Below are 27392 nucleotides of genomic sequence, written 5' to 3'. Positions count from 1 at the left end.
CGTCATCGGGAGCGCTCCCGCGAGAGTTCAATGAGATTGGCTGGAAAGAGGGTGATATCGGCCGACGCCCCCGTTCCGTCTCGCTGGCCTTTGCGTTTGCTTGGTCGCAGGCCCAGCTTTGGGGACCTTTTACTTGTAGGGCTGGGGGCGACGAGGTCCAGCCGTTCTCTCCCGCATCCGCGGTCCGAGATAGGCCGACCCGTGAGTAAGACCGTGCACCTTGAGGAACGTCAGCCTTTCAAATCCCTCCATTCTTCAGACTCCTGTCTCCCCCCGTACCTGTCCTCTGAGCCTCGGTCCTTTCCCTCCTCCCAACCTCCTAACTTCCTCCTTCTTTACTTTACGACTGGGAAGGGATCCCACTCTCCTCTACTTGCTTCTTAGGTTTAGATTCTCCACTGACCGCTCTCTTTCAGCGAGGGGGAGTCCGGAGGTACTGCAGGATAGAAGGTGCCTTTAATGTCCCAGAGGCCATGTCGCCATCTTCCTTGGCCCCCCAGGCACCCCGAAGTTTCTCTAGGCCGAGGGCGATTGTAGATTTCAGAGGGATGTGCTGGCTTCACAGCTGCCTTCCGTCTAGGCCGCGGTGATTGTGAGGGTTTTTTGTAAGAGGTGGCGGGAGTGGAAGTGTCTTTCTGTGTACAGATGAAGGTAAGGGTGAGAGGGGGAAAGACAGGTCTAAGTTGACATGAAAGTGTAAATTACTAACTTGTTCTCATTTTTATCTTGAAAGAGCAATCCTTCATAAGCTCGAAACTCTGAATAATCTGATGATTTTCTCCCAATATTTTCTTATGGTTAATGATTTATTTATGCTAGTAGTACATTTAATTGACATACTATATGTTGTCCTCTCCAAGCTAGCTTTTCTTGAAGTATTAGTGCGGAACCACATGTAAACAAACTTGAAAGTTATTTGATTCAGAGCTGTATGTAGGTGTTTTACCCATATTTTTTGAGGGTGTGGGGTCAGGCTTGCTTCATCGTTGCTCTTTAATACATTCTAACCATCAGTAACTTATTATATTTGCTTTGCATGTTGCTTCTTTGGATGCTGAAGCCTCTCTTGATGGATATGAGAAGAATGCAGAAATCCTGTTGCCGTCAGCAGAAGTTGTGTTCTTATCTAAAAGTGATGTCTATTTCCAACCGTTACCAATTTGCCATGCAATTTTAGGAAGTCGCTTATATAGTATAAGGCTCTTTCCTATCATTTATCCAGGTTTAGAAAAGCCCTACCTGTATTTTGTGTGAAATGAGTTTGATATTATCTGTCTGCAATCTAGTCTCAGGCAGTTTTCAGATTACTTTTTATATCATTACTACCCTAATGGTTCAGTTATAAATTACTTATTTTTCTCACCCACCTTTTAAGCTGGTACCTGTAGTTTATGGCTCACAAGAACTTGGATGATAAGGACCCCATGGATTTAATAGAATAAAAATCATTGTAGTTAAAAGAAAATAGGAATTGTTTTTGTTGTATTTCTGTTTCGACTTTGTTCTATGCACTTTTTTAACTAGTTGAACACATTGCATTTACAGTTTTTTATCTTTCACTTAATACTTTTTGAGCCTATCTCCTTTTTTAAGAAACCGTGCATAACATATTTTAAATTTTAACTTATGTATAATATACTTACAGATAAGTGCACATATCATAATTGTAAAATTTGAGGCATTTCCACAAACTGAACACATCTGTATAATAGGAATTCAGATCAAGACCATCACCCCAAAGCTCCTTTCTTGCTCCCTTTCTCTCGTAGTCACCATACGTAACCACTCTTCTGACTTCTGACGTCAAAGATTAGTTTTGCTGAAGTCCTAAACGTATTTTAATAGCTATATAAAATTCTATAATTTGTTTATACTGTAATTCACTTATTTCTTCATTGTTAGACATTGATGATGTTTCTAAGTTTTCTTTACTACAAGTAAAACTATAGGGAACATGTATTTTTATCTAGTAACTTTCCCAGGACTGATGGCCCTCAGTGGAATGGCATAATCATTTGAGACCTTTTGTGCGTATTGCCACTTTGCTTTTGGAAATAGTTAAATCAGTTAATACTCCCACCGGTGGATTGTCTTTTTGTTTCACAACTCCCTAACAAATGTTGGGTATTCTTATTTTCTTTTAAGCTCCACTAAATTGATAGGTAAGAAATAGTATGGAAAATAGAATTTTAGGCTCACTTTGCTATTGCCTTATCTACTACATGGCATGATGAATATATTGATAAAATTTGCAACTCAAAATCTTTTAAAATACTAGGCTCTACATATTGAGACTATATGACTCTGACAAGGATTTAGTAACTCAGGTGAACAGTTACTGCTTTTCTGTGTGGAATTTTGATCAAGCCACTTTATTTCTGTATTTCTCTGGACTTTAATTTCTACATCTGTAAAATGATGAAATCGGACTTAGTTACCTGAAATGATGAAAAAGACTCTGCTAATTATCAGGAATATACAGCTCTGATATTGGATCACTTTATAGAATAGAGGAGAATATATACAGTATATGAAATTTTGTATATGTGTGTTTTGTATAAACATAAAACGTATATAAAGAAATATTTTATATGAACATAAAAAAAACAACGTTCTAATATATTGTAGTGTGGGAGATGATAGATGTATAAAGAGGGAAACAGAGCTCTGTGGTATGGATTACTGAAGAGGCCATTTAGTTGAGCTTGTAGTTTCAGGGACAGGCTGTGCGTATATTAGTTAAATGCTTCCTAGGTTTAAATGCTAGCTCTTCCGTGCCTCAGCTTCCTCATCTGTAAAATGGGGATAATATTAGTACCTATTTCTTGGTGGTGTTACGAGGATTAAAATTGCTTCTCTACATAAAGTCCTTAAGGAGTGCCTGTCACATAGAAAGGCCCGCGTACTGGAGGTGATGCTTTAGCCAAAGAAGAGTATCTAGGTCAATGGAAGAGCAAGAGCATGTCCCGGAACTTTGACGTATGCAGGGAACTGTAGGTAATCCAGTATCTCTAGAACACAAAATGTGTAGAGGTCAAAGGCAGAGGTGATTCTGAGAGATAAGCAGGGATCAGGTCATGGGGGCCTTGAATATCTGTTTCGTTCACCACTTTTTTCTTCAGCGTCCAACACTGCCTGTCATAAAGTAGGTGTTAAATAAAAACCTTTTGAATGAAAAAGTTAGGAGGCAACGCTCGATCCTCTACATGATGCAGAGCCTTTGAAAAATTTTACGAGAACTGTGATACATGATCATATTTTCATTGGTGTCAGTGTGTGGAGTGGATGAGAGGGGGTAAGACTGGTCAGTAAAACCAAGAGTCTCTTGAGGGAGAGGACTAGAACTAGAACAATGATAGCAGTTGTGGAAAAGAGGGACCAGAGTTATAAAATATCAGGTGGAGGGGGCAGCAGAGGAGAAGAGATGAAATCATACTGATATACCCTTTCTTTCTCTTTTCCCTTTTCACCAAAAGCTCCTATTTTGCTGCTGTCTTATAAATACATACTCACTGTGTTTCTTTTTCTAGGTCAGTTCTTGTTCCTGTTGGGTGTTTTCCATGCTCCATCATGCTGACGGCTAAGAGTCGGCTTTTTTTGCTTTCACCTCATCACCTGAAGCAGGTGAAAGAGTCATCAGGCTCCAGGCTTATATGGCAGCGACTTCTGCATCAGCAACAACCCCTTCACCCAGAATGGGCTGCCCTGGCTAAAAAGCAGCTGAAAGGCAAAAACCCGGAAGAACTAATATGGCACACTCCAGAGGGGATCTCCATAAAGCCTCTGTATTCCAGCAGGGATACCAAGGACTTACCTGAAGAACTTCCAGGAGTAAAGCCATTCACACGAGGGCCGTATCCCACCATGTACACCTTTAGGCCCTGGACCATCCGCCAGTATGCTGGTTTTAGTACTGTGGAAGAGAGCAATAAGTTCTATAAGGACAATATTAAGGGTGAGATTTTAGTGAGACGTAATATTTATGGTCAAACATACACTTCCTCATCTTAGTTTTTTTGAAGGGAGGCTGGTTAATCTCTATAAAGGTAATAGTCACTTTATAACTTTGTAGTTAAGTCTATACTCTGAAAAAAATGAATGTTTTTCAACTTCCACGGTCAAAAAGATAGATGACCCAGAATAAAGTACTAAATTCTTGAGAGTAAACAATACTTACATGCACATTGTGTAAAAGGAATTAGGTGAAGTGAAGCTATATGAAGAAAAGAGACCTTGGCTTTGCCTTTGAGAAGCTTTTACTTAAAACCATCAGGATAGGAATTGGAGGGGAAAGTGGTTTAAGTGATGACCCAAGAAAGGAATAAACAAATGATCATGTACAAATTTTAGTTTTTTGCATGGTTTTCATAATTCTATTTCCCATAATATTTGAAAGGTCAAGACAAGAACAAAAATAAGCGAGCATACAAATACTAAATTATGTTAACTATATACAAACAGCCATATCTTTTCATGAATCTTAAATATATTTCTATCAAAAATTGTTAAGATAGGGCTTCACTGGTAGCACAGTGGTTAAGCATCCACCTGCCATTGCAGGGGACATGGGTTCAAGCCCTGGTCTGGGAAGATCCCACATACCACACGGAGGTCTGGGAAGATCCCACATACCACGCGGAGCACAGCTAGGCCTGTGCACCACAGCTAGTGAACCTGCGCTCTAGAGCCCGTGAGCCACAACTGCTGAGCCTGCATGCCACAACTACTGAAGCCCATATGCCTAGAGCCTGTGCTCCACAGCAAGAGAAGCCACCGCAATTAAAAGCCCGCGCACCACAACGAAGAGTAGCCCCCGCTCGCGGCAACTAGAGAAAGCCCACGGGCAGCAACGAAGACCCAACACAGCCAGAAATAAATAAAAAAATTTTTAAAAATCGTTAAGATAATAAAATCTTTAGATGGACATGAGATATATGGCACGTTTGGTTCCATCTATCCTTTACTATAGTGAAGTCTGGAATTCACTTTGTGCATTTTAGCACATGGGAAACAGCAGACTTTTAGTAGGAAATAAAGTATTTTATTTGTTTGTTTTGAGCATAAAAAATGTTTATTATAAAAGTATAATGTGATGAGATGAATCAACACTAAGTAGTGTTAAAGAAAATCAGTTTACTTTGATGTCAGACTCTAATCCTACATTATTTTTCTTTATATATTTAGCCGGTCAGCAGGGATTATCAGTTGCTTTTGATCTGGCAACTCATCGTGGTTATGATTCAGACAACCCTCGAGTTCGTGGTGATGTTGGAATGGCTGGAGTTGCTATTGACACTGTGGAAGATACCAAAATTCTTTTCAATGGAATTCCTTTAGAAAAAATGTCAGTTTCCATGACCATGAATGGAGCAGTTATTCCAGTTCTTGCAACTTTTATAGTAACTGGGGAAGAACAAGGTGTACCTAAAGAGAAACTTACTGGTACAATCCAAAATGATATACTAAAGGAGTTTATGGTCAGAAATACTTACATTTTTCCTCCAGAACCATCCATGAAAATTATTGCTGACATCTTCCAATATACAGCAAAGGTATCCTTTGTGGTTATTATAGATTTTGCTGTAGTTCTTTGAATGTAGGAATTTTTATAAAATGCCATAGCCTAATTTGAATTTGGTAATTGAGTCAGAGTAATAGTTGTAGTATAGAGTCAGGGTGTGGGTTTTGTGTTTATGTGTGTGTATTGTTTTTATTTTTTGGTCTTTAATGTACTAGTTTTATGGTCTGTCATTACCTGTGGGAATCTGGGCAGTAGATATTTACTGTATTTTCTTTATTAAAATTTTTATTCTCTGATATTTGTTAGAATCAGGGAGGGCTCATAATTTACACTTCTTTTATTTCTCTCCAAAGTTCAGATCCAGTTGTGAATAGACACTGGTGTCAGACAGATGGGGATCAAAATATTAGCTTTATTTCTGCAAAAAACTGGATTAGAAGATAACACTTATATCTGCAACCACAGTGAGATCTCTAATATTTCACCCCTGAACTAGGTTCATTTTCCCAAGATTGGTGAGCAAATAAGGTTCTTATAGTATTCCTATATTAGCAGCAATCCTTCTACAGGGAAACATAAAGCTTCTTCATTTCCTGTGAGTAATTCATTTATATTTCCCCCCATCATTCCCACTTTACTTTTTGCTGGCAATGCTCTCTTCTTACCTACCTTAAAATTAGACCATTATTTCATAGCAAAGGGCACATCTCTCCTCCATCATCAAAGCTTTTTTTTAATCTCTTTACCTCTTGTAATTGCTGTTATCTCCGAACTCTTGCTAGCATTGCCTGCTCTCCTCATTTGATAAACTTTATACTTTTCAATTTTATTGCTTTTCATAGATTCCATCTGCTCACATGAATTGTATAGAATACATGCCTATCACCTTTTTCAATTTCAAGAACACATTCACAGGAGGATTGATTTGAGCAGTATATGACACACACACATACACAAATAGCAGTAGCTTTAAATAGGAGTCAATTCTGTTTCAACTGAAAAAAGTCGGAAGGTAGACTCAAGGTCTTGGTTGTATGGAAACACCGCAGTCGTGAGGATTCCAGCCTCCTTTCATTTGGCTTCTCTATTGTTTGTGTGCCAGCTCATGATTAAGGAAGTAGGTGGGCCGGCTGTGTTTGTGTGGGGAGAGGGACCTAGCCCCTCTGATTAAAGGTGAACTTCCAGAAGGAACAAACTTCCACTTATATCTCAGTTGACAGAAAGAGGTAAGATTGGAAATGTAGAACACTTTGGCACTGAATGTATGGTTCAGGTACAAGAGGAGAGTAGAGGATGGCCATTGGAGTGGATAGTACCAGTCTGCTGTTATGTACTTGGGCATTTAACCTTGTGAAACACTAATGTCATCTGCAAGTTCAAAATTGCTTTATATAATCTTTCATATAAGTGATAAAAGTGCCAGTTTCAGATATTGATCAAGTATGTTATTTGAAGTAACTAAACTTTTATGTTGTTCCTCTAAAAAATATTTAATTGTGACAAAATACACATAGCATAAAAATTACCATCTTAATCATTTCCAAGTGTACAGTTCAGTGGCTTTAAGTACATTCACATTGTTGTGCAGCCATCGCCACCATCCATCTCCGGAATTCTTTACATCTTGCAAAACTGAAACTCTGTACCTATTAAATAATAACTTTCCATTCTCCCCTTCCTTCAGCCTCTGGCAACCACCATTCTACCTTGTGATTCTATGAATATGACTACTCTAAGTACCTCATATAAGTGGAATCATACAGTATTTGTCTTTTTGTGTCTGGCTTATTTCACTTAGCGTAATGCCCTTGTTTCATCCATATTATAGCCTGTTTCAGAATTTACTTCCTTTTTTAAAAAAATTTATTTAATTTATTTATTTTTGGCTGCGTTGGGTCTTCGTTGCTGTACGCGGGCTTTCTCTAGTTGCGGTGAGCGGGGGCTACTCTTTGTTGGGGTGCACGGACTTCTCATTGCAGTGGCTTCTCTTGTTGCTGAGCACGGGCTCTAGGCACACAGGCTTCAGTAGTTGTGGCTTGTGGGCTCTAGAGTGCAGGCTTGGTAGTTGTGGTTCACGGGCTTTAGTTGCTCCGCAGCAAGTGGGATCTTCCCGGACCAGGGCTTGAACCTGTGTCCCCTGCATTGGCAGGCGGATTCTTAACCACTACACCACCAGGGAGGCCCAGAATTTACTTCCTTTTAAAGGCTGAATAATATTCCAATGTTCCCAGTGTTTCTACTATTCTTAAAAAAAATTCTACTATTAAACTCCTCTCAGTAGAGAAGCACATGTTTGTTTCCTTCTCATTTGTAACTCCAAATATATTCAAGTAGTCTCTCAATTCCATGTAATTCAATCCCCTTATTGCTTTTGTGATGAACATTTTTCAAGAACTCTTGGTTAGTTATAAATAAAATATTTGCAAATGTAAAATACAGATAATCTATACCATACACTAGCAACAGCTAACTTTTTATGATTACTTACTGTGTACGGGCATAATACTGTACTAAGTTGTTTAGATGAATCGTTTCTTTTAATCCTACAACAATTCCATGAGGAAGGTAGAGTTATTATCTCTATTTTATAGGTTAGGAAACCAAGAGATAACAAGGTGAGAAACTTGCCTATAGTCTTCTGGCTAGTTAAGTGACATGACTAGAATTTGAGCACTCTGACTTGAGTCCATGTTCTGAACCAACTGTAATGAGTGTCTGATTTAGTTTTTATTATTTTATCTTTGGTTAATTCTTGGAAGGATAATCGTTTTTTGGTTCTGCAGGTTCTGTGTGATATGTACCCCACCTAATGTGACATTTTAGGGGGATAGTGGATTAGTGGTTGTGGTAGAAGGAACCTGTCTGAATTATCCTTAGCATTAAATGTCACAGTAAATCAAACTGAAATCTTTGATTTTTAAGCCATGCATTTTTTCCTGTTTTGATATATAGTACTAGCACTGAACCATTTTCTTTTTTTACCCACTGTGTACTTATTCATATTCAATGAGTTCATTCAAATAAGATAATTAATAACTAGTTAATAATAATTAAATTTATACATCTTCAGCAGATTCTCCCAAAGGTTTGAGGTCTTAGGACCTCTTATGAGGTCGAAGTCATGAGTTTGGAATTAAAGATGTCATCATTCAGTTCTTGGGCCAAAGGTTACATTCCTAACCTCAGCCAGCTAATTTCAGAGTTTAACTTTCGGTGCTAAATGATGGTTGGTGATTCTTTTTCACTAGAAAAATAAACAGGTACAGTCCTTACAGTAGTTCATTGGATCAGCCATTTTAATTGGAAAGTGAATTGAATGTAACTAAACATTACATACTTTCAGTTAATATTATGAACTAATTAGTATATCTGAATCGAATATCATTTTAAAATAATATTGTCTTTTAGAAGATAGATTTAATAGAACCTTTCTTATATTTTTATTTACAGTTGTATTTTTTTATTTTATATAGCACATGCCAAAATTTAATTCAATTTCAATTAGTGGATACCATATGCAGGAAGCAGGAGCTGATGCCATTCTGGAACTGGCCTATACTGTAGCAGATGGGTTGGAGTACTGTAGAACTGGACTCCAAGCTGGCCTGACAATTGATGAATTTGCACCAAGGTGAGTAAATTAAACTCAAATATTGCCTCAACATTAAGATGGTACGCGGGCCTCTCACTGTTGTGGCCTCTCCCGTTGCGGAGCACAGGCTCCGGACAGTGGCCATGGCTCACGGGCCTAGCCGCTCCACAGCATGTGGGATCTTCCCAAAACGGGGCATGAACCCGTGTCCCCTGCATTGACAGGCGGACTCTGAACCACTGCGCCACCAGGGAAGCCTGCAAAATATTTTGATAAAAATGAATTTGTATATATAAACATACCAGATTTTTTTTATGTTTTATCTGAGTGATAAAGAGGGAATAAGCCAATACTGTTTATAATTAAAATTCAGAATTAAATTTTACTGTACTTCTTGGTAAATTAGAGGAATTTTGGCCTCTGCTGTTCAGAGAACACAATTAATCGGCACATTTGACAAATAATATTAAAATGTAAATATGGTTTTCAAGACAGATTTGCTTTTGTTCTTTTAATATTTCCATTTTAAAATACAGAAGTCATCTGTTATTACAGGTTTAAGGTTACTGAAGTACATATGCTTTGATTTTAATTCAAACTAAGTAGCTTGAAATTAAAATCTGAGCTTTTTGTGTGTATGTGATACAATTAATTTCCATTTCATAATCAAATTCTGGACTTTACTATTTTAGGTTGTCTTTCTTCTGGGGAATTGGGATGAACTTTTATATGGAAATAGCAAAAATGAGAGCTGGGAGAAGACTCTGGGCTCACTTAATAGAGAAAATGTTTAAGCCTAAAAACTCTAAATCTCTTCTTCTAAGAGCACATTGTCAGACCTCAGGATGGTCACTTACTGAGCAAGTATGTATAACATTTAAAGTGTAGAATTTTAGTAGTCATATATTTTCTTCTAAGCAGCTTGGCGTAGTCAAGAAACAGATTTAAGAACTTATCTGCTAATATTTGAAAATCATAATTATTCTGAAGCGTAGTGCATACTTATATTTGTTTTTACACAAATTATAATAAATAAATAAAATTGGCCCCCTCTATTGGTTAACAATATAAGATCATTTAAATCTTAGCTTACATTCAGGGCTGTGTATTTTACTTTTTTAAAAGTAAAAAAATGTGATGATGAGGAAGAAGTACAAATTATAATTTAAGTAATATTGTCTTAAATAATTTTAATGGTTAAAATTCTTAACACAAAATTTCCTCATTAAAATTTGATTTTATACATACAAATTTTTTTATTATAGTTGTGTTTAAATAAGCATGCATGCAAACAAACAATTTAAAAACTATTATCACTTGAGTAATCTATTTAAATTTCATTTCATTAAAAAATTATGCGGTGGTGATCTTTTTTAACATGCATTTTCTTTACATATTAAATTATTTTGATACATTAAAATAATTTATAACTTTAAAGTTACATTGCTTTTATAAATTTAAAACAAAAACTAGTAGTCTCCATATTAAATATGATTTCAGGTACTTATAAATGGAGAAAAATAGATTTCAGAGTTGGAAAGAACTTTAGTAATTGTTTTTCACTTAGCCTCCTCATTTTTACAGCTAAGGAAGCTAAAGTTCAGAAAGGTCCAATGACTTGTCCAAATCACAGTTAGGAACAGAATGAACTAGAAGTCATATTTCTTGTCTTATAGTCCATTGTTCATCTGTTTTATTAATCATTTATTAATAAATCATTGTCAGTTTTGTGCACCTCATTAAGGTAGATACTTCAAGGTATACAATAATTAGGAGATAGTGAACTATGAAATGAAGTATGTTAATAATCTAAGTAGACAAAGTATACATTCATGATGCACTTATAGAAGACTATTTAGGCAATACAAAAATAAGCACAACAAATACTTAAATTTCAGAGGCAATGTTTTAGTGCCTAAGCACAGACTAGATCCTTTGGCTCTTAATCCTAAATCTGGTTTGTTTACTTATTTGTCTAAATTTATTAGATATTCTGAAGACTAATACAGACTTTGGCAAAGAAAGTATGCATCAGCCACTGCTTAATCATTGTCATCTTTTATGGCTGCAGTATATATCAGTTGTTGCCTTGTTTTGTTTTGATTTTTTGCCTTTTGCTAAATGTTTTAGGATCCTTACAATAACATCATTCGTACCACAGTAGAAGCAATGGCAGCAGTGTTTGGAGGGACTCAATCTTTGCACACAAATTCTTTTGATGAAGCCCTGGGTTTGCCAACTGTGAAAAGTGCTCGAATTGCCAGGAACACGCAAATCATTATTCAAGAAGAATCTGGGATTCCTAAAGTGGCTGATCCTTGGGGAGGTTCATATATGATGGAATCTCTCACAAATGATGTTTATGATGCTGCCTTGAAGGTCAGTTTCTCCTCTTTGAAACTTTGTTTATAAGATTTACATATTTATAAAGATTTATAGATTTTTGATTTATAAATCAAATCATTTATAGATTTATATCAAGATTTATAAAGTGTTTCAGAGAAAAGGGAATTTTAGATTTGACTTTATAGTATTTAAAACTGAAACTTAATTTAAAAATACATTTGTATTTATATTAAAGTATTTTATTTCAAAGAGTTAAAAAGACAACTAATGTTAAAAGACTATAACAAAAAAGCAGTTCTTTCTCCTCCACTTGCTTGTTTTCCTGCTTCCTTGAGTCAGCTACGTCTTTTTGTTTGTTTTTATCTTCATGTTTTAAAATTACATGTATATACTGTTTGTTCTAATTCAATCAATTTTAGACCTTATCTACTGCTTTGCTAGTATGGTAGCTTTGTATTTTAGCTGGATCTTGTCCCTTCTTTCCTTTGTCCCATATTACCAATATAATTATATCTCAGTGTAAATCCTTCCTGAAGTCCTCTATATTCTCATTTGATTAGACTGGTTTCTCTCTAGACCGTTGTTGTTCTTGACCTTCCCTTTGTCATTATTGTCAGAATCCTTTTCACCTCTGCTATGTTGAATCTGTGTCCTGAATCCTGTCTCTTTGTTGATTATCCCTTGTTATTTTGAAGCACGTCTTATGGGCACCTCCTAAAAATGGTGCATGGGAGATGAATTGAAACTTTGGATGTTTGAAAATATCTTTATTCTACTTTCATATTTAATTGATAGTCTGGTTTTGAAATTTTTCATTTGGGAGTTTGTAAGCAAATTTGTAAGCATTCACCTACTTTTTATTCTAGCTTTCAATATTTCTGTTCAGAAATCTGATGCTATTCTCACTCACGATGTCTCTTTCTGAAAGTTTCAGGATCTCTTCTTTATTTTTGTGTCGATGTACCTTGGTGTGTGTATTTTTTCCTGCACTGTCCCCTTTGGTGGACATTTTTCGCCTGGCCCCTTTTTCATGTTCTCATAGCTCTGGGAAATTTGTCGTGTATTATTTCTTTGATAATTTCTCTCCACTCATTTTCCTTTGGTTTCTCTTTTTAGAACTTATGGTTATCAGGTAAGGACCTCCTTAAATGATTTCTGACATTTTTATCTGTTCTATAATGCATCTTTGAGTTTTTGTTCTGGTTTTTTGGAGAGTCATCACCTTTATCTTTCTACTTAAATACTTTAAATTTTATATATCGTATTTTTAATTTCTGAGAGCTCATTTTTGTTTTCTAATTTTTCCTCTTGCATTCATACTAGTTGTTTCATTATTACAGAATCTCTTCTTCTTTTTCTGAGGATCATTATATTTTTTGAAGTTTTCTTTTATATCCTGTATTGTCACTGTTTCCTCTGTGTGCCTTTTTGTTTGCAATCTTATCATTCAGAATGTAGGTTTTTGTTTCAGTAAGACGTCTTATCCTTGCCTCTCCCTGTACTTGATGTTTCATAGTCCATTGCTTCTCTAGTTCAGTAAATTTTGGTTTTCCTGACAGAATGGGAGAGAGGTAGTTGCAAATTCTCAAGTAGTCCCCTTCTTTTTTAGCTTCCTAGAAGATTCTTGGCTTCTGTTGAATCCAGTACAGGTTCTTCTTTCTTGAATCCATCAGCAGAAAGCCAATTTGACCTTGCTCCTATCTACGAAATCGTTTTTCCATTCCACCATCCATTTTCCACTGTCTTATGTATATATGAGGCTGTGATTGAAGATTTAGGTATTTCTTGATGTCAGTAATGCTAGAGTTATATCATTACTCTGCTGCTCAAATCAAAAAATAAAATGACATTTTGAAATATACTTTTTAGAGTATTTATGTAACCATGAAAACTTTATTTATGTAATTAAAAATTACAGAATTAGTGTTATCTTTAGTTGGCTTCTAAGACTTGAGCGAGAGATTTTTGTGTTTTCCAAAATATACTTGTTAGTTTATCTGTTGTCTTTTTAAATAATTTTAAGCACAGAATGTCTTTTTTTCTTATTGATATAATTGGCATATTAACATTGTATTAGTTTGTGTACAATGTAAGGATTTAATATATGTATATATTGTGAAAGGATTATCAGAATAAGTTTAGTTAACATCCATTACTACACACAGTTACAGATATTTTTTCTTGTGATGAGAACTTTTAAGATCTATCTCTTAGCAACTTTCAAATATATAATACAGCATTATTAACTCTGCAGAATTTCTAATTAATGCTCTATTGTTAATTCTTTTCTTATGAAACATTAAATTTACCACTAAAATAGTTTATAATTTTATTAACATTAGTAATTATATAACATAACACATTTGTATTGTTTATTAAAATATTTTCATCTTCTCTTCTAGTTTTATTAATCTGTTTTTCCTTGTTAGCTCATTAATGAAATTGAAGAGATGGGTGGAATGGCCAAAGCTGTAGCAGAGGGAATACCTAAACTTCGAATCGAAGAATGTGCTGCCCGAAGGCAAGCTAGAATAGATTCTGGTAAGATAAAGTAGAAGAGTTTATATGTGAAATCCAGTATTTAAAAAATATTGGGGCTTCCCTGGTGGTGCAGTGATTGAGAGTCTGCCTGCCAGTGCAGGGGACGCGGGTTCAAGCCCTGGTCTGGGAGGATCCCACATGCCGCGGAGCAACTGGGCCTGTGAGCCACAGCTGCTGAGCCTGTGCATCTGGAGCTTGTGCTCCGTGGCGGGAGAGGCTGCAACAGTGAGAGGCCCACGCACCGTGATAAGGAGTGGCCCCCGCTTGCCGCAACTAGAGAAAGCCCTCGCGCAGAAACGAAGACCCAACACAGCCAAAAATAAATAAATAAAATGATGTAAATTCTATTAAAAAAGAAAAGAAATATTAATTTCTGTTTGAAGATAACGTATAAAGTTAGTAAAACAAAAATTATAGAAAAATGAAACTTGGATAAAATGTTTCTCATGAATCTATATGTATCTATCTCTGTGTTTGTATTTTTGCATGCCTGGATGCACATAAGCAAACATGTACAAAGTATGTGTGGAGGTTTGCCCATTTATTATGTGTATATATGTGGGTAGATATCTCCACCATTTTGAAGATGACATTATTATTGGTCATTGTGCTCTGCATTGGACTATTCATTTATTTATTCATTCAGTCAGCCAATACTTTTTTAGTCTTTAGTATTTGAGACACTGCTATGTCTGGGCATACAACTGTGAATGAGACAGACATGGTCTCTATACCCATAGAGCTTACATTTTGGTAAGAGAGAGAGAGAAAATGAACAAGTAAACAAATAAATAGACAAAATAATTACGGATTATGGTAAGTTTTATGAAGAAAATAAGAAAAGACGTATATCCTGAGGTAGGATATACGTCTTTTCTTGGTGGGATGTCTTTAGCTAGAGTAATAATCTGGTAGTTTGAGGCAAGATATATTTATAGTGTTAAGGAAGTATAATTTGTAATTCTGGTTTATCACTTATAGATTTTAAAGGTATTTTTTGTTTAAAAGTGATTGGCTGTAAGAGGATTCAAGAAAATATTAGAAAAGCCATCGCATGTTTGTCTTCTACCTTATAAATCTTAGTTGGTAGCTGCTACTAGAGTTTTAATTTTGTAGTGTTAGAAGAGAGTTTATCAGAAACTCTGGGAAAGCATATAGTTTGGGTGAATAATCAAAGCCCTCCCTTACAGAGATTCTGATATATACCTGTCTTTTCCCCTCCTATCCCCATTCCATATTGGTATTCACTGATCTATATTGAAATTTCATTAAGAGTAAGAATGCTACTTAAAAATATCAAACTTATAAGGAAAATATGTGTGCTGATTAGAGCATTACTGTTAGACAGTTATTTGTGAATAGAATCTACATATTATTTTCCTCTGGGAAATTAACAGGTTCTGAAGTAATTGTTGGAGTAAATAAGTACCAGTTGGAAAAAGAAGAATCTGTGGATGTTCTGGCAATTGATAACACTTCAGTGCGTAACAAGCAGATTGAAAAACTTAAGAAGGTAATAACAGCTATCATATTTTGAGCGTTTTCTGTGTGCTGGGCACTGTCCAAGCCCTCATGCTGTCCTGCTGCATTGTTAGAACCACCATATGAAGTGTGTATTATTTCCCAGCATTTTAAAGGTAAGGAAACTAAAGGGAGATGGAGAAACTTGCCCAGGATAAATAATTAAGCATCCAAGACTCAAATCTCTAAGTCTGTTGACACCAAACACTCATGTTTTTAATCATGATATCTGCCTCTGTGAAACTTATGTATTCTTATTAAAAACCACACCATAATAATAATGCCTTCTATAATTTACACATTTGAAGTAAGGCTTAGATGATTATATAACTCACTCAAAGCTAAAAACAAAATTAAGTTCAGAGTCCATATTTGAACCCAGGTCTTCTCACGGTAATTAATTTCCATGTTCCTGATACTACTATGAAAGAATCATTTGCTTTCAATTAAAAAAAAATTCAAATATATTTGAATAGTGCTTTAGTAAGATACAGTTTAGAATGAAAGATATTTAGATTGAAACTAGAGAACTGTTTTAATTTCCAGTTTCTCACTGAGATGAACCAAAGTATATAAAATACTAAAGTAGATAAAACATATTAATTCTTACTGCTGTAACCTATATATTTCTATTGTATGAAGCTACTTTGGTCTCTTAATCTCTGGCTTTAGTAATTACTGCTATTTCTAAGGCAGGAAAGTTGAAATTCCTTAATGGTTTTCTCTGTTAACTTTCCCTATGATTGTTTAAGATAGGACCTTTTTCCCCTCAGTTCACATGTTCTTTAAGAATCCAGTAGACTTTGTCCAGTTAGACTGTATGTATAACTTTCAACTTCCATTTGTTTTTTCTATTAGAGTTAATGACAGATGTTTAATGATATTATTTCCTTTTTCACCCTCATTCAGGAGATAATGACTCCTCTCCCACATTTTTGTCATTTTTTAAAGGGTCCTATTTAGGATGTACCATTATATTTCCAGTGGTCACAAAAGTCTCAATATTTATTATATTTGGAAAACTGCTTTTTTCCTCTCTTGTACTTAAACTCTCTTAAATGCACAGCTTGAGGGCATCCACTTACCATAAATGATGATCTACCTTATTTGGGGTAAGAGTAAGAAATTCAATAATGATAATGGATTTGGGTTCCTCCTTGCCTTTAATATAAATTTTCTAACCCACCTCTGCTTATAGATATGATATAATTTTAGTGGCATCTTAGGCAGTATCATATTTTAGACTTTTTTACAGGTGGTGAAAACTTATAAAAAATTGGATTTTAGGTAACTTTGTTTAGGCAGGTTGTTGGCAGAGCAGAGTAGAGCTAAGACCCAAGGGAGAATGTTTTTGACTACACTTTTCATTGTCTTTCTCTCTCTTTTGCAGTATTTCTCATTGTTTCTGTCTCTCTTTTTCTCTCGGGATTATTTTTAAGTAGAATAGCAATATACATACATATTATTACCAATAGACTATTAATTAGCTAAGGGAAACTTAAAATATAACTGAAATATTCCGTAAGTTGTAATCTATTAAGTAGCATGTACTACTTGGGAGGGTCAGCACTATTATTTATTATTGCCCTGCTTGTTTCTGAATTATCAGTGTTATGCAGAATTTAGTATTATTTTAGGAAGTCCTTAAATGTTGAGGGAGTGAATAAATGTAATGAATATCAATGCTAGGAAACATTATTCTCTTCTATTTTTTTCTTTTGTTTTTAAAGTTAGGATTATGGAACAATTTCCATATGATATAAATAAGAGTATAATCTGATCTCTGTTTTATTCTCTAATCACATATATGGTCCCTTTCCTTACCCTTTTCTGTAAGGTCAAATCCAGCAGGGATCAAGCTTTGGCTGAGCGGTGTCTCACTGCCCTGACTGCATGTGCTGCCAGTGGAGATGGGAATATTCTCGCTCTTGCAGTAGATGCAGCTCGTGCAAGGTAAGGATATGTAAGTTTGGAGATTTCCAAATCCTAAAAGTTGACCAGTTTAGTTTTTCAGGGTGTACTTAAATAAAAGGCTGATTCTATAAACCATGTGAGCCTAAAAGAAAATATTGGAAACCCCAAAAAAATAAAATCTTGTTTTTCTTCAACATCTGTGCATTTAAAACATTAATACATTTTGAATGAAGTGTATTAATATTCATGTATTTCCCTGTGGCTCAGGACATTCGGAGCTATTATAATAAACCTGTGTCACTGATTTGCAGGTTGAAGTTTGATGTACTTTCAAGGATAGGGAGATATTATTAAGTTGGACAGTAAGCACACCTGCCCTTTGTCCAAGCTGGACGGTATCTCTGTCTTCCAAGGCTGTGTACTATGTAGACATCTCTGAAAAGATAGTCCAGCATAAAGGCAGTCAGTGCTTTGCCTTACAGAACATGCATAAAAGCAAGTGACACAAAAACTTTTCTCCCAATATACAATAATGTCAAAAAGTAAATTATTTTTGCTTTTCTTGTTTATTGCTTAATATAATGGACTTTTAAGTTGTTTCAAGTGCTTAAGGGATGGAGTGAATAGTATATCGGTTGTTTTTTTGTTTGTTTTTCAGTTTTAATTTCCTTTTTTTTGTTGTTTTTGTTTTAATTTCTTAAAAGAAATAAGATGACTTCTCTGCTTAAAATCCTTCAGTGGTCTCCCAGTCCTTTTAAATTAAAATGTAATCTTAACCATGGCCTGCAAGACTGCTGGATATGATCCTTGCCTACCTCTCTGACCTTGTCTTATCCTACTTCCTTTGTTATGCTGTGTACCAATGTCCTTCTTTCTATTTTTAGAACATAAAACATGTTTTCCTACTTCTCAGAGCCTCTGCATTTAGCATTTCCTTTTCAAACACTTCTCCCTCTTAAGTTCCCTTGCGTGTCTCTTTCTCATCATTTAGGTCTTGGTTCAGAAGCTGTATCTTCATATCTTCAATATCCCTAAAACATTTTTCCCAAACACCTCATTCCATTTTGCCTATTTTAGTGTCTTTATAGTATTTATTACCATATGAAATTATCTTATTAATTTGTTTGTTAGTGCATTATCTGTATTCCCTGACTAGATGATAAATTCTGCAAGAGCGGGTACTTTTTTTTTGGTCTTATTTATCACTGTATCTCTAGCACTTAGGAGTGCTTGGCCCATATTAGGCACTCAAGACGTGTTGAATGAATTAAAAACCAAATGGAATATGCTAAAAGATTTACTTTTTATCAAAAAATATCAGTAGGAATTTTGGTCTTTGCCCATTTGTATTGTTAAGCAGTGAATTATTCAGTAACCTTTAGATGCTTGTCTATTAGTAGTTTTTAGGTCATTCGGTCATTTTTCAGTAAAGGCATTCAGAATCATTTTTTTTCATAAGTATTCTGAGGAAAGATCCTATCATGAATGCAGTAGAAAGCATTCAGATTTAGATTTTTGACAGCCTGTTTTTGACTTAGGTAAGAAAATATGTCTAACTATATTGAATGTTAAGTTAAATATTTTTATCCCAAATGATGTTAACAGAACTTCCATTTAATATTTTAGATGTACAGTTGGAGAAATCACAGATGCCATGAAAAAGGTATTTGGTGAGCATAAAGCTAGTGATCGTATGGTGAGTGGAGCCTATCGCCAGGAATTTGGAGAAAGTAAAGAGATATCATATGCTATCAAGAGGTAATATGTGAGATTTCTTAAACCAGAATGTCATCTTTTCTGTTAACACAATCCTCATGAATCTACGGTGGGCTTAATTTTTTCATATACCACTGGAAAATATTTGACTTGTACTTTCCTCTTAATCTGTAGCTTTACTAAAATAATATCTTGAACTTTCACCACAGTCCCCTTTAGGAGTTTCTCATTTCAAGCAAATGTTTGTTTAACTAACATTGATATTGCTTCATATCCTCCAGGTACTTAGATTTCAATCTCCTTATGATGGTACATTTTCATATTTTCTTAAGTTTTATTTACATTGTTTAATTGCTCAAATAATTATAAAATCTTACTTTTCCTATTTGAAAGTAAATATTTGGTTGCCATCTATGCAAAAATTAAAATCACTCGTCACTGGGCTGACAGTAAATAACTGTCAAACATGATTTGGAAATATGAATTAATATAAATTGATCATGCTTCTGAAGTGTGAGTAGTAGCTTCCTGATGATTAGTTTTCTCAACCACTGTAATAAATTTTCCATGAAAAATATTATGTCACTACTCATATATGAAATAAATATCAAAACAGCCAAGGTGAAAGTCATCGAAATGGAACATTTTTTTTTCTTTTAACAAAACTTTGTTTCTTCATGCTTTTTCATCTGAGGTGTAAATTTATTGATTTAAGCAAGCAAGTATTTTGATTATACATTAAGATACCACATTGAGGTCACCTTGGGGGAGTTCACACTTGTGAAGGGTAAGTGAGGTATGGACAGTTCAAAACAGCTAGTGAGTCACGTATATGTACAAATACTTCTGAAGGCATTTTTTAGTTTATATTTAACTATTTCTGCATATTGTACTCTGGGGACTGTCTTAAGTTGTAAAGTTATTTCCTTATCTTGCTTCACTGTGATGTTCTCAGTGTTACAGGCTTACAGTCTGTGCCATCTTTCAAATTTTTTTCCAAGGGGGGAGATGGTAAACATACTCAGGCTTTAATGGAGTTCTTAATGTGAAACAGAGATATTAACAAAATATGAGTAAACAGATTAGATGTTTTAAATAAACTTGAAAGATTTACTGCAAATAAATTAGAGTCTTGTATCTTACCTTTGGGCAATTAATATATAACTGTTGTATTTTTAAATGTTCCTTAGGGTTCAGAAATTCATGGAATGTGAAGGTCGTAGACCTCGTCTTCTTGTGGCAAAAATGGGACAAGATGGACATGACAGAGGAGCAAAAGTTATTGCTACAGGATTTGCTGATCTTGGTTTTGATGTGGATATTGGTCCTCTTTTTCAGGTATTGAAAACTGTTGGGAGGAATTTCAAGTACTATTGCTACATACTGTGGATAGGTCAACTGGAATGAAGACTAAAAGAGTATTCATTGCATTTTCACCAGGAAAGAAGTAAATCTTCCTGAAGAGGCCCAGCCTTTATAGTCTCCCATAAGAGTTTTCCCATTTGGGATTTTAAAATATTACTCTAGAGAGGCTAGAAGAAATTGTTACTATAAAGAGTTAGCACAGACTTCTGGAGATATGTCCTGAACTGTGTTGGTAGATAAATATGTAAATGTGTTTAGAGTCTTAGGCATTTAAGGTGGGTTTTGTTAAGAATCTCAAATATGTTTCAGATTAAACAAATAGTATATACACTGTATTTAGATTGCTTTCAGTCTTCCTCTAAGTTGAATACTTTCCCATTCTACTTTTTTACTTACATTTTGCTGTCCTTTTGCTTTAGTTTGTTTGTTTTAAATAGTGATCAAATATAATGCATTTTCAATATTTAGTGGTTAGCTTTTGGGAAATAATTTTTCATAAAATAAAAGAATTCTAAAAAATTGTTGTCTAAAGGAACATTGGCATCTAAAGGAATTTCTCAAATAACCAAAAGTTCATTTCCCCATTATATACCATCTGCAAAAATATAATTTGTCTTTTAATACCACCAACTTTGTTAACCATAATTCTACATCATTAAAAAAAAAACTTATCTGTGGCTGAAGGTACAATCATACAGTTCTATGATGACTGATTTAATTAAAATTAGATTTGATGTTTTTAAAATTGCAACATTTTATCATTTAAAATACAGTTTAATTTATATAAACATAAGGCATGGAACTGAATTGTTTAAATGGAATTTTTAAATATATATTTACTTATTTATTTATTTATTTATGGCTACTTTGGGTCTTCGTTGCTGCACGCAGGCTTTCTCTAGTTGCAGCGAGCGGGGGCTACTCTTCGTTGCGGTGCACAAGCTTCTCAGTGCAGTGGCTTCTCTTGTTGCAGAGCACGGGCTCTAGGCGCGCGGGCTTCAGTAGCTGTGGCATGCGGGCTCAGTAGTTGTGGATCTTGGGCTGTAGAGCTCAAGCTCAGTAGTTGTGGCGTACGGGCTTAGCTGTTCCTTGGCATGTGAGATCTTCCTGGATCAGGGCTCGAACCCGTGTCCCCTCCATTGGCAGGCAGATTCTTAACCACTGTGCCACCAGGGAAGTCCCTAAATGGAATTTTAATCTAATCAATTTTGGTAGCATGGATGATATGAATAACAAATCATGCTTAAATTAAATGTCTTACCTCTAAGAAATCAATAGCAGGAATATGCACACTTTTAAAGGATTTAATTTCGTGTGTTAATATTTTTCACAGACTCAAGGTTTTACCAATGTGTTGTATGACTTACCTAGAGACCTTCTTGAATGTAGATCCATTACTGAGTATAAAATCTTTTGATTCTGCACTAAAATTATGAGCCTTAAAATCGTGCCAACTCAGAAAATTCACAGATTTTGATAGTATTTTTAGTGCTTATAATTGTGCAGTGGTTTCTCAGGTGGCCTTATCCTTCCCAGTTGTCTTAATTTACATTACATTTACAATAAGAAACTTGTAGGTACTTTTTATATGAAATGATTTAAATATATGTGTACAGTATCAAAGCAATGTCACGGACTCATTACAGAGCAGATATGATCTTTGGTAATTCAATTCATAATAGAATGTTTGAAAACATCCTTTATGCTTCTATATCCCAGTGGTTAAATCAGTTAATAAATGAGAGGCATGCCCTCCTTGGCACCATCCTTTCTCTTGTTTATGCACTTTCCTGGGTGCTGTAGTCCCTTAACTAGTTTCTATAGTTCTCACCTTATTTTGCTCCATATATTACTGTTAATTCTGTGTTTCCATGGAAGAATGAGGTCCTGGAGCTTCCTAGTTCACCATCTTGTTCTTTCCCATTCTATTTTAAAACCTAAGGCTCACTTTTTCATGTTGCATTTTATGTTCAGTCTTTTACTTCTTTATAAATCCTATGCCATGTTGCCTCTCAGTAAATGTTGATAGTGAAAACAACAGATGTATTTTTTAAAAATTATAATGAAGAGATAATATATACTTTGCCTATATTCCTACTTTATCTTGAACATTTTGGGGGGAATTATATTTTGGTGTAACTTAAATCTAATTGATAGTTTGTAGTGCTAGAAGCAGATATAGCCCTGGTGTTTATTATAATAATTGGATGAGTTGGTATTTGATGATGAAATATGAAGTTATATTCACTTCAAGATTTTTAATGAGGAAAATCTTGGAATGTTGATTGAAGTAGTATAACACTTTAGAAACACTTTTCGGAATAAATAATGATTTGTCTCTTTACTTTTGAATTGTTCAGACTCCCCGGGAAGTGGCCCAGCAGGCTGTGGATGCCGATGTTCATGCTGTGGGTGTGAGCACACTCGCTGCTGGGCATAAGACCCTAGTTCCTGAGCTCATCAAGGAGCTCAACGCCCTTGGACGGCCAGATATTCTCGTCATGTGTGGGGGGGTGATACCACCACAGGTATCGTTCATCTCCTACATTTTCTAGTACCATGATGGGAAACCTGAGTAGCTTATTCATAGTCCTTTAATTTTCTATATACTTTCTCTAAAAATTTGTTGCAGATTTAGAGCCAGATTATTTCCTAGGTCATTTACTAAGTAAATTCTATAAAAGTGGTCCATGTTGTTTTCTATTCAGAATATATTATAATTCAATATGCATAATTTGATTTAATAATATATAATGCTTGTATGAGAGAGTTGCCTCCCTACAAACTAGTCACCTAGATAGAGATCTATCTTCTTTATATTCAATAAGCAATGACGGAGAAGGAACAGGATAAAAGTAATAAAATCTCACAACTGGAGTAGCAAAAAATGGTGAGCACACAGTGACTATATCAGCCCCTCCCTAGAGATAGAGTGAGCACCCCTTGTCCTAGCAGTGGAGCCAGTCCTTTAGTCAGTCAGTCGGTAGCACTTCTGTTGTTTTAGAGTCACTGCCTTGTCCATTTCCTGTCTGTTCCCATCCCTAAATGTTGCCTTCACTCAGCACTGTATAAATTACTTGGTCCTGTAAGAGGCCCTTTTTCATGAAGCTAATTTGATTGGGGAATAGTTTTCTTAGAGCCAAAAATACCTAATTCAGACATAAATGGAGTCAGCCTGTCCTAAAAATTATTGGCTGAATGGGGCAGAGGTGGATTCTTGAACAAAAAGGTAGATCCTCTTAGGAAAGGAGAAATGGATGCTAGGTAACAATAATGTCAATTTATTAAGGGGGCAGGGACACCTTCCTGATAAGTTAAAATAGTTAAGATATAAATTGGGTCTATTTCCAATTTAATTTTTAATTATATCAAATTTTCTTCTTTTACTAAGAATGGAAAAAGTATTGAGTTACAAGAACTTTACATGAAAATGTTCCTAAGTAAATGGTTCATACATACTATAAAGGCCTCACCACTATATAGCAGGAATCTGTCAATGACATGTGGCCTTGTGCCCATGTCTACAATTGTTTTCCCTCCATTACAACTCAGAATATAAAATAATGAATACACTACTTAGGAAATGAGAAAATACACATATGTATGAGGTTGTGAGATTGGTGACAATGTGGGGCTGGTGACCAAGCTATGTATTACTTATTCTCTCTAACAACACAATACTTAATGTGTTACAGTCAACACAAAACTGCTTTTGTTAGCACATTTGCTCTTATCTTCATAAATATAGTTTACTACTTGGGAATATAAAGGGCTTTTAGTCTTTACTGCTGTCTGTCTGTGGAACACTTCTATCTGTATTGCAGTTTTAGAGTCTATAATCCCTAAGCTCTTGGGCATGACATTAAAATTTAAGAACCAAAATAATTAGGCAGCACAAAATACTGGCATTGAAATATGAATTGAGAAGAAATGCAGGCCTGTTATATAAGTGAGCTGACATTTTCAAGAAATATATTTTGTATAAGTCTCTGGATATTTAAATTACCTAGAATATCTGTAGGTGTTTGCCATACTTTTTTCCCCATGAGTTTAAAGACTAAGGATCATATTCTATAATGACACACTTGTGTGTTAACATGGGTATCCTTTATAATATAATTATGTATCAGTTAACACCCATGCATTTTTCTCATTATTTGTTTCCAGTAAATATATAAAATGTTGCTATTATTCAACTGAAAGTCTCTTAGATTTTAGATTAGAAAGCACTAATATATGGCGGTTAATCAAAATGATTGAGCCATTGCCATCGTGGAGCTTATAGCGATAACACATGTTAAGTGCCATTGCAGAATTACGGTATTACAAGAATGTTATAAGGAAATAATAGAGATAGAAAAGAAGTAGCTGGGGGATAATTAGCATGACCATGTAATTAATCATCCAGTGTGATCACTTTTAAGAATGAAAATGAGTACTACTAAAAAGGATGCTGCAAAAATAATCCAATTAAAAAATGGACAGAGGATCTAAATAAACAGATGTCGACAGGTACATGAAAAGATGCTCAACATCATTAATTATCAAGGAAGTGCAAATCAAAACCATGCGATATCACCTCATATCTATTAGAATGGCTATCATCAAGAAGATAAGAAATAACAAGCGTGGTCAAGGATGTGTAGAAAAGGGAATCCTTGTGCTCTGTTGGTAGGAATGTAAATTGGTGCAGCCAGTATGGAAAACAATATAGAGACTTTTCAAAAAGTTAAGAATAGGAGTACATATGATCCAGCAATTCCAATACTGGATATTTATCTGAAGAAAACAAAAACAGTGACTTGAAAGGTATATGCACCCCCATGTTCATAGCAGCATTATTTACAATAACCAAGACATGGAAATAACCTAAGCGTCCATCAGTGGATGAATGGATAAAGAAAATGTGATACACACATACACACACACACACACACACACACACAGAGGAATATTATTCAGCCATAAAAAAAATGAAATCTTGCCATATACGACCACATGGGTGGATCATGAGGGCATTATGCTAAGTGAAATAAGTCAGACAGAGAAACAACAAATACCACATGATCTTACTTATATGGAAAAGAACAGATTGATGGTTTGCCAGAGGCAGTGGTAGAGGGTGGGTGAAATGGGTGAAGGGGGCAAAAGGTACAAACTGTCAATTATAAAATAAATAAGTCCTAGGAATATGTGTACAGCATGGTGACCATAGTTAATAGTACCGTACTGCATATTTGAAAGTTACTAAGAGAGTAGTATGTAAGTAAGTAAGTAGTACCTTAGAGACTAAGGACTAAGGACATAGTACTAAGTAACTAAGAGAGTTACCAAGAGCTCAGTGTGTTACAGAGTTTTAAGTATAAATCTTAAACTCACAACTCACAAGTTGCACTCACAAGTACACACACAAAACTCACAAGTGCACACACAAAAAATTGTGTAACTAGGGTGACATGTTAACTAGACCTACTGTGGTGATCATCTTGCAGTATATACACATATTGAATCATTAAGTTGTATACCTGAAACTAATATTATGTGTCAATTATACCTCAATAATTAAAAAAAAAAGACTTATGGGAAAAAAACCAAAAAAGCTGTTGCAGCAATAAGCACAGACCAGAATGTCCTGGATGTATGATCATCCTAGTGGGTGAGGATCAGGGCTTTAAAGCACGTCCTAATACAAATATTCTGATATTAAAACAACCCAAAGCCTGGAGCAGTATTTGTGCCCTGGGAATCTTTTCACTCAAACTTTGTGTAAAACTAACAAATAGCAGCAGCAACAACAGAGAATTTTTTTAAATGAGTTAATTTTCATTTCTAGAAAACCTAGTTCCATCACGAAGCCGAATTCAGAGTACTACACCATTCACTAGCTGTAGACAAAATTACCTTGGAGGAAATAAATAGCCTTGTAAATTTAAAGCTATAATGTGTTGCTAAATTTAACACAAATAATGGCAAGTAGTAAAAATTTAGGTGAGAGAAAATTATGGTTTAGGGCTCAGAAGTTCTCAGTTGGTGGACCATACAGCTTCCCACCACAAACAACATGCTGGGGTGTTTGGAAAATGGGCAGGATGTCTTTTGTTCTTTTAATGTCTTGGAGTACTAACGGTGGTGCTAGTGGCAGTTCCAATCAAGGAAGAAGTTTTCAGCCCCAAATGCCAAGAGTGTACCGGATGAGAAAGTTTGGGGCATTGGGGATAAAGAAGAAAGGACAGCATTCATTGTCCTTTTGTTTCATTTTCTTGAAATTAGAAATATTGTCTGTTCTACTAATTAAATTCTTTCAACAGGATTATGAATTTCTGTTTAAAGTTGGTGTTTCCAACGTATTTGGTCCTGGGACTCGAATTCCAAAGGCTGCCGTTCAAGTGCTTGATGATATTGAGAAGTGTTTGGAAAAGAAGCAACAATCTATGTAACATCCTGTTTTTGTTTCAGCTTTCTAAACTATTCTTTCACTAATGATCAAAGAAGCCACGTCTTCAAATTATTCAACACCTAATATGTGCTTTCCTGAAAGCTTTACATTCAAGCACCTGACTTATAAGAATGTTGTTATGCTATAAGTGTGTATGTATAGTTTCACTTTAATTTTAATTTTAAAAATTAAAAAAAATCCTTAAAAACTCTGTATAACATATGCTCAATACTTTGTCAGAAACTCTAGACAAAGGTATTATTTTTTTTAATTGTGATATTTATTTGAAAGATTTCTTATAAACCTATTTACTTTCTATTTTAAGAATTAAACAATGCCTAAAAAAAAATCTGACTAGTCCCATTCTTTAATTTAGTTTTACATTGACTTGAACACCAGAAGATGTAATCCATATATATAAAATAATTATACCTATCTTG

The 27392-nt window shown here is 35.0% G+C and overlaps 1 protein-coding gene across 1 annotated transcript; it reads left to right on the top strand.

The window, feature by feature from the left end:
• Positions 1-36: 36 nt before the first annotated feature.
• MMUT (methylmalonyl-CoA mutase) lies at positions 37-27081 on the top strand. The gene is made up of 13 exons (XM_024766077.1): positions 37-201; positions 3531-3955; positions 5185-5552; positions 8995-9152; positions 9806-9977; positions 11244-11492; positions 13889-14000; positions 15398-15513; positions 17359-17474; positions 19062-19193; positions 20342-20489; positions 22877-23044; positions 26825-27081. Exons 2-13 carry the CDS (start codon positions 3571-3573, stop codon positions 26951-26953), a joined length of 2253 nt encoding a protein of 750 aa, XP_024621845.1. The 5' UTR covers positions 37-201; positions 3531-3570; the 3' UTR covers positions 26954-27081.
• Positions 27082-27392: the final 311 nt, after the last annotated feature.

The sequence above is a fragment of the Neophocaena asiaeorientalis genome, unplaced genomic scaffold (assembly GCF_003031525.2).
Source record: "Neophocaena asiaeorientalis asiaeorientalis breed wild unplaced genomic scaffold, Neophocaena_asiaeorientalis_V1.1 scaffold46, whole genome shotgun sequence".
Lineage (NCBI taxonomy): Eukaryota > Metazoa > Chordata > Mammalia > Artiodactyla > Phocoenidae > Neophocaena > Neophocaena asiaeorientalis.
The sequence above is the reverse complement of the archived record's forward strand: the minus strand, read 5'-3'. Positions and strand labels throughout refer to the sequence as shown.

Bases quoted from the DNA above. Each gene is read 5' to 3' on its own strand.
- MMUT (XM_024766077.1), top strand. From the start codon at position 3,571: ATGCTGACGGCTAAGAGTCGGCTTTTTTTGCTTTCACCTCATCACCTG. The intron at 3,956-5,184 runs GTGAGATTTTAG...TTATATATTTAG, and splicing joins CTATAAGGACAATATTAAGG to CCGGTCAGCAGGGATTATCA. The intron at 17,475-19,061 runs GTAAGGATATGT...TTAATATTTTAG, and splicing joins GTAGATGCAGCTCGTGCAAG to ATGTACAGTTGGAGAAATCA.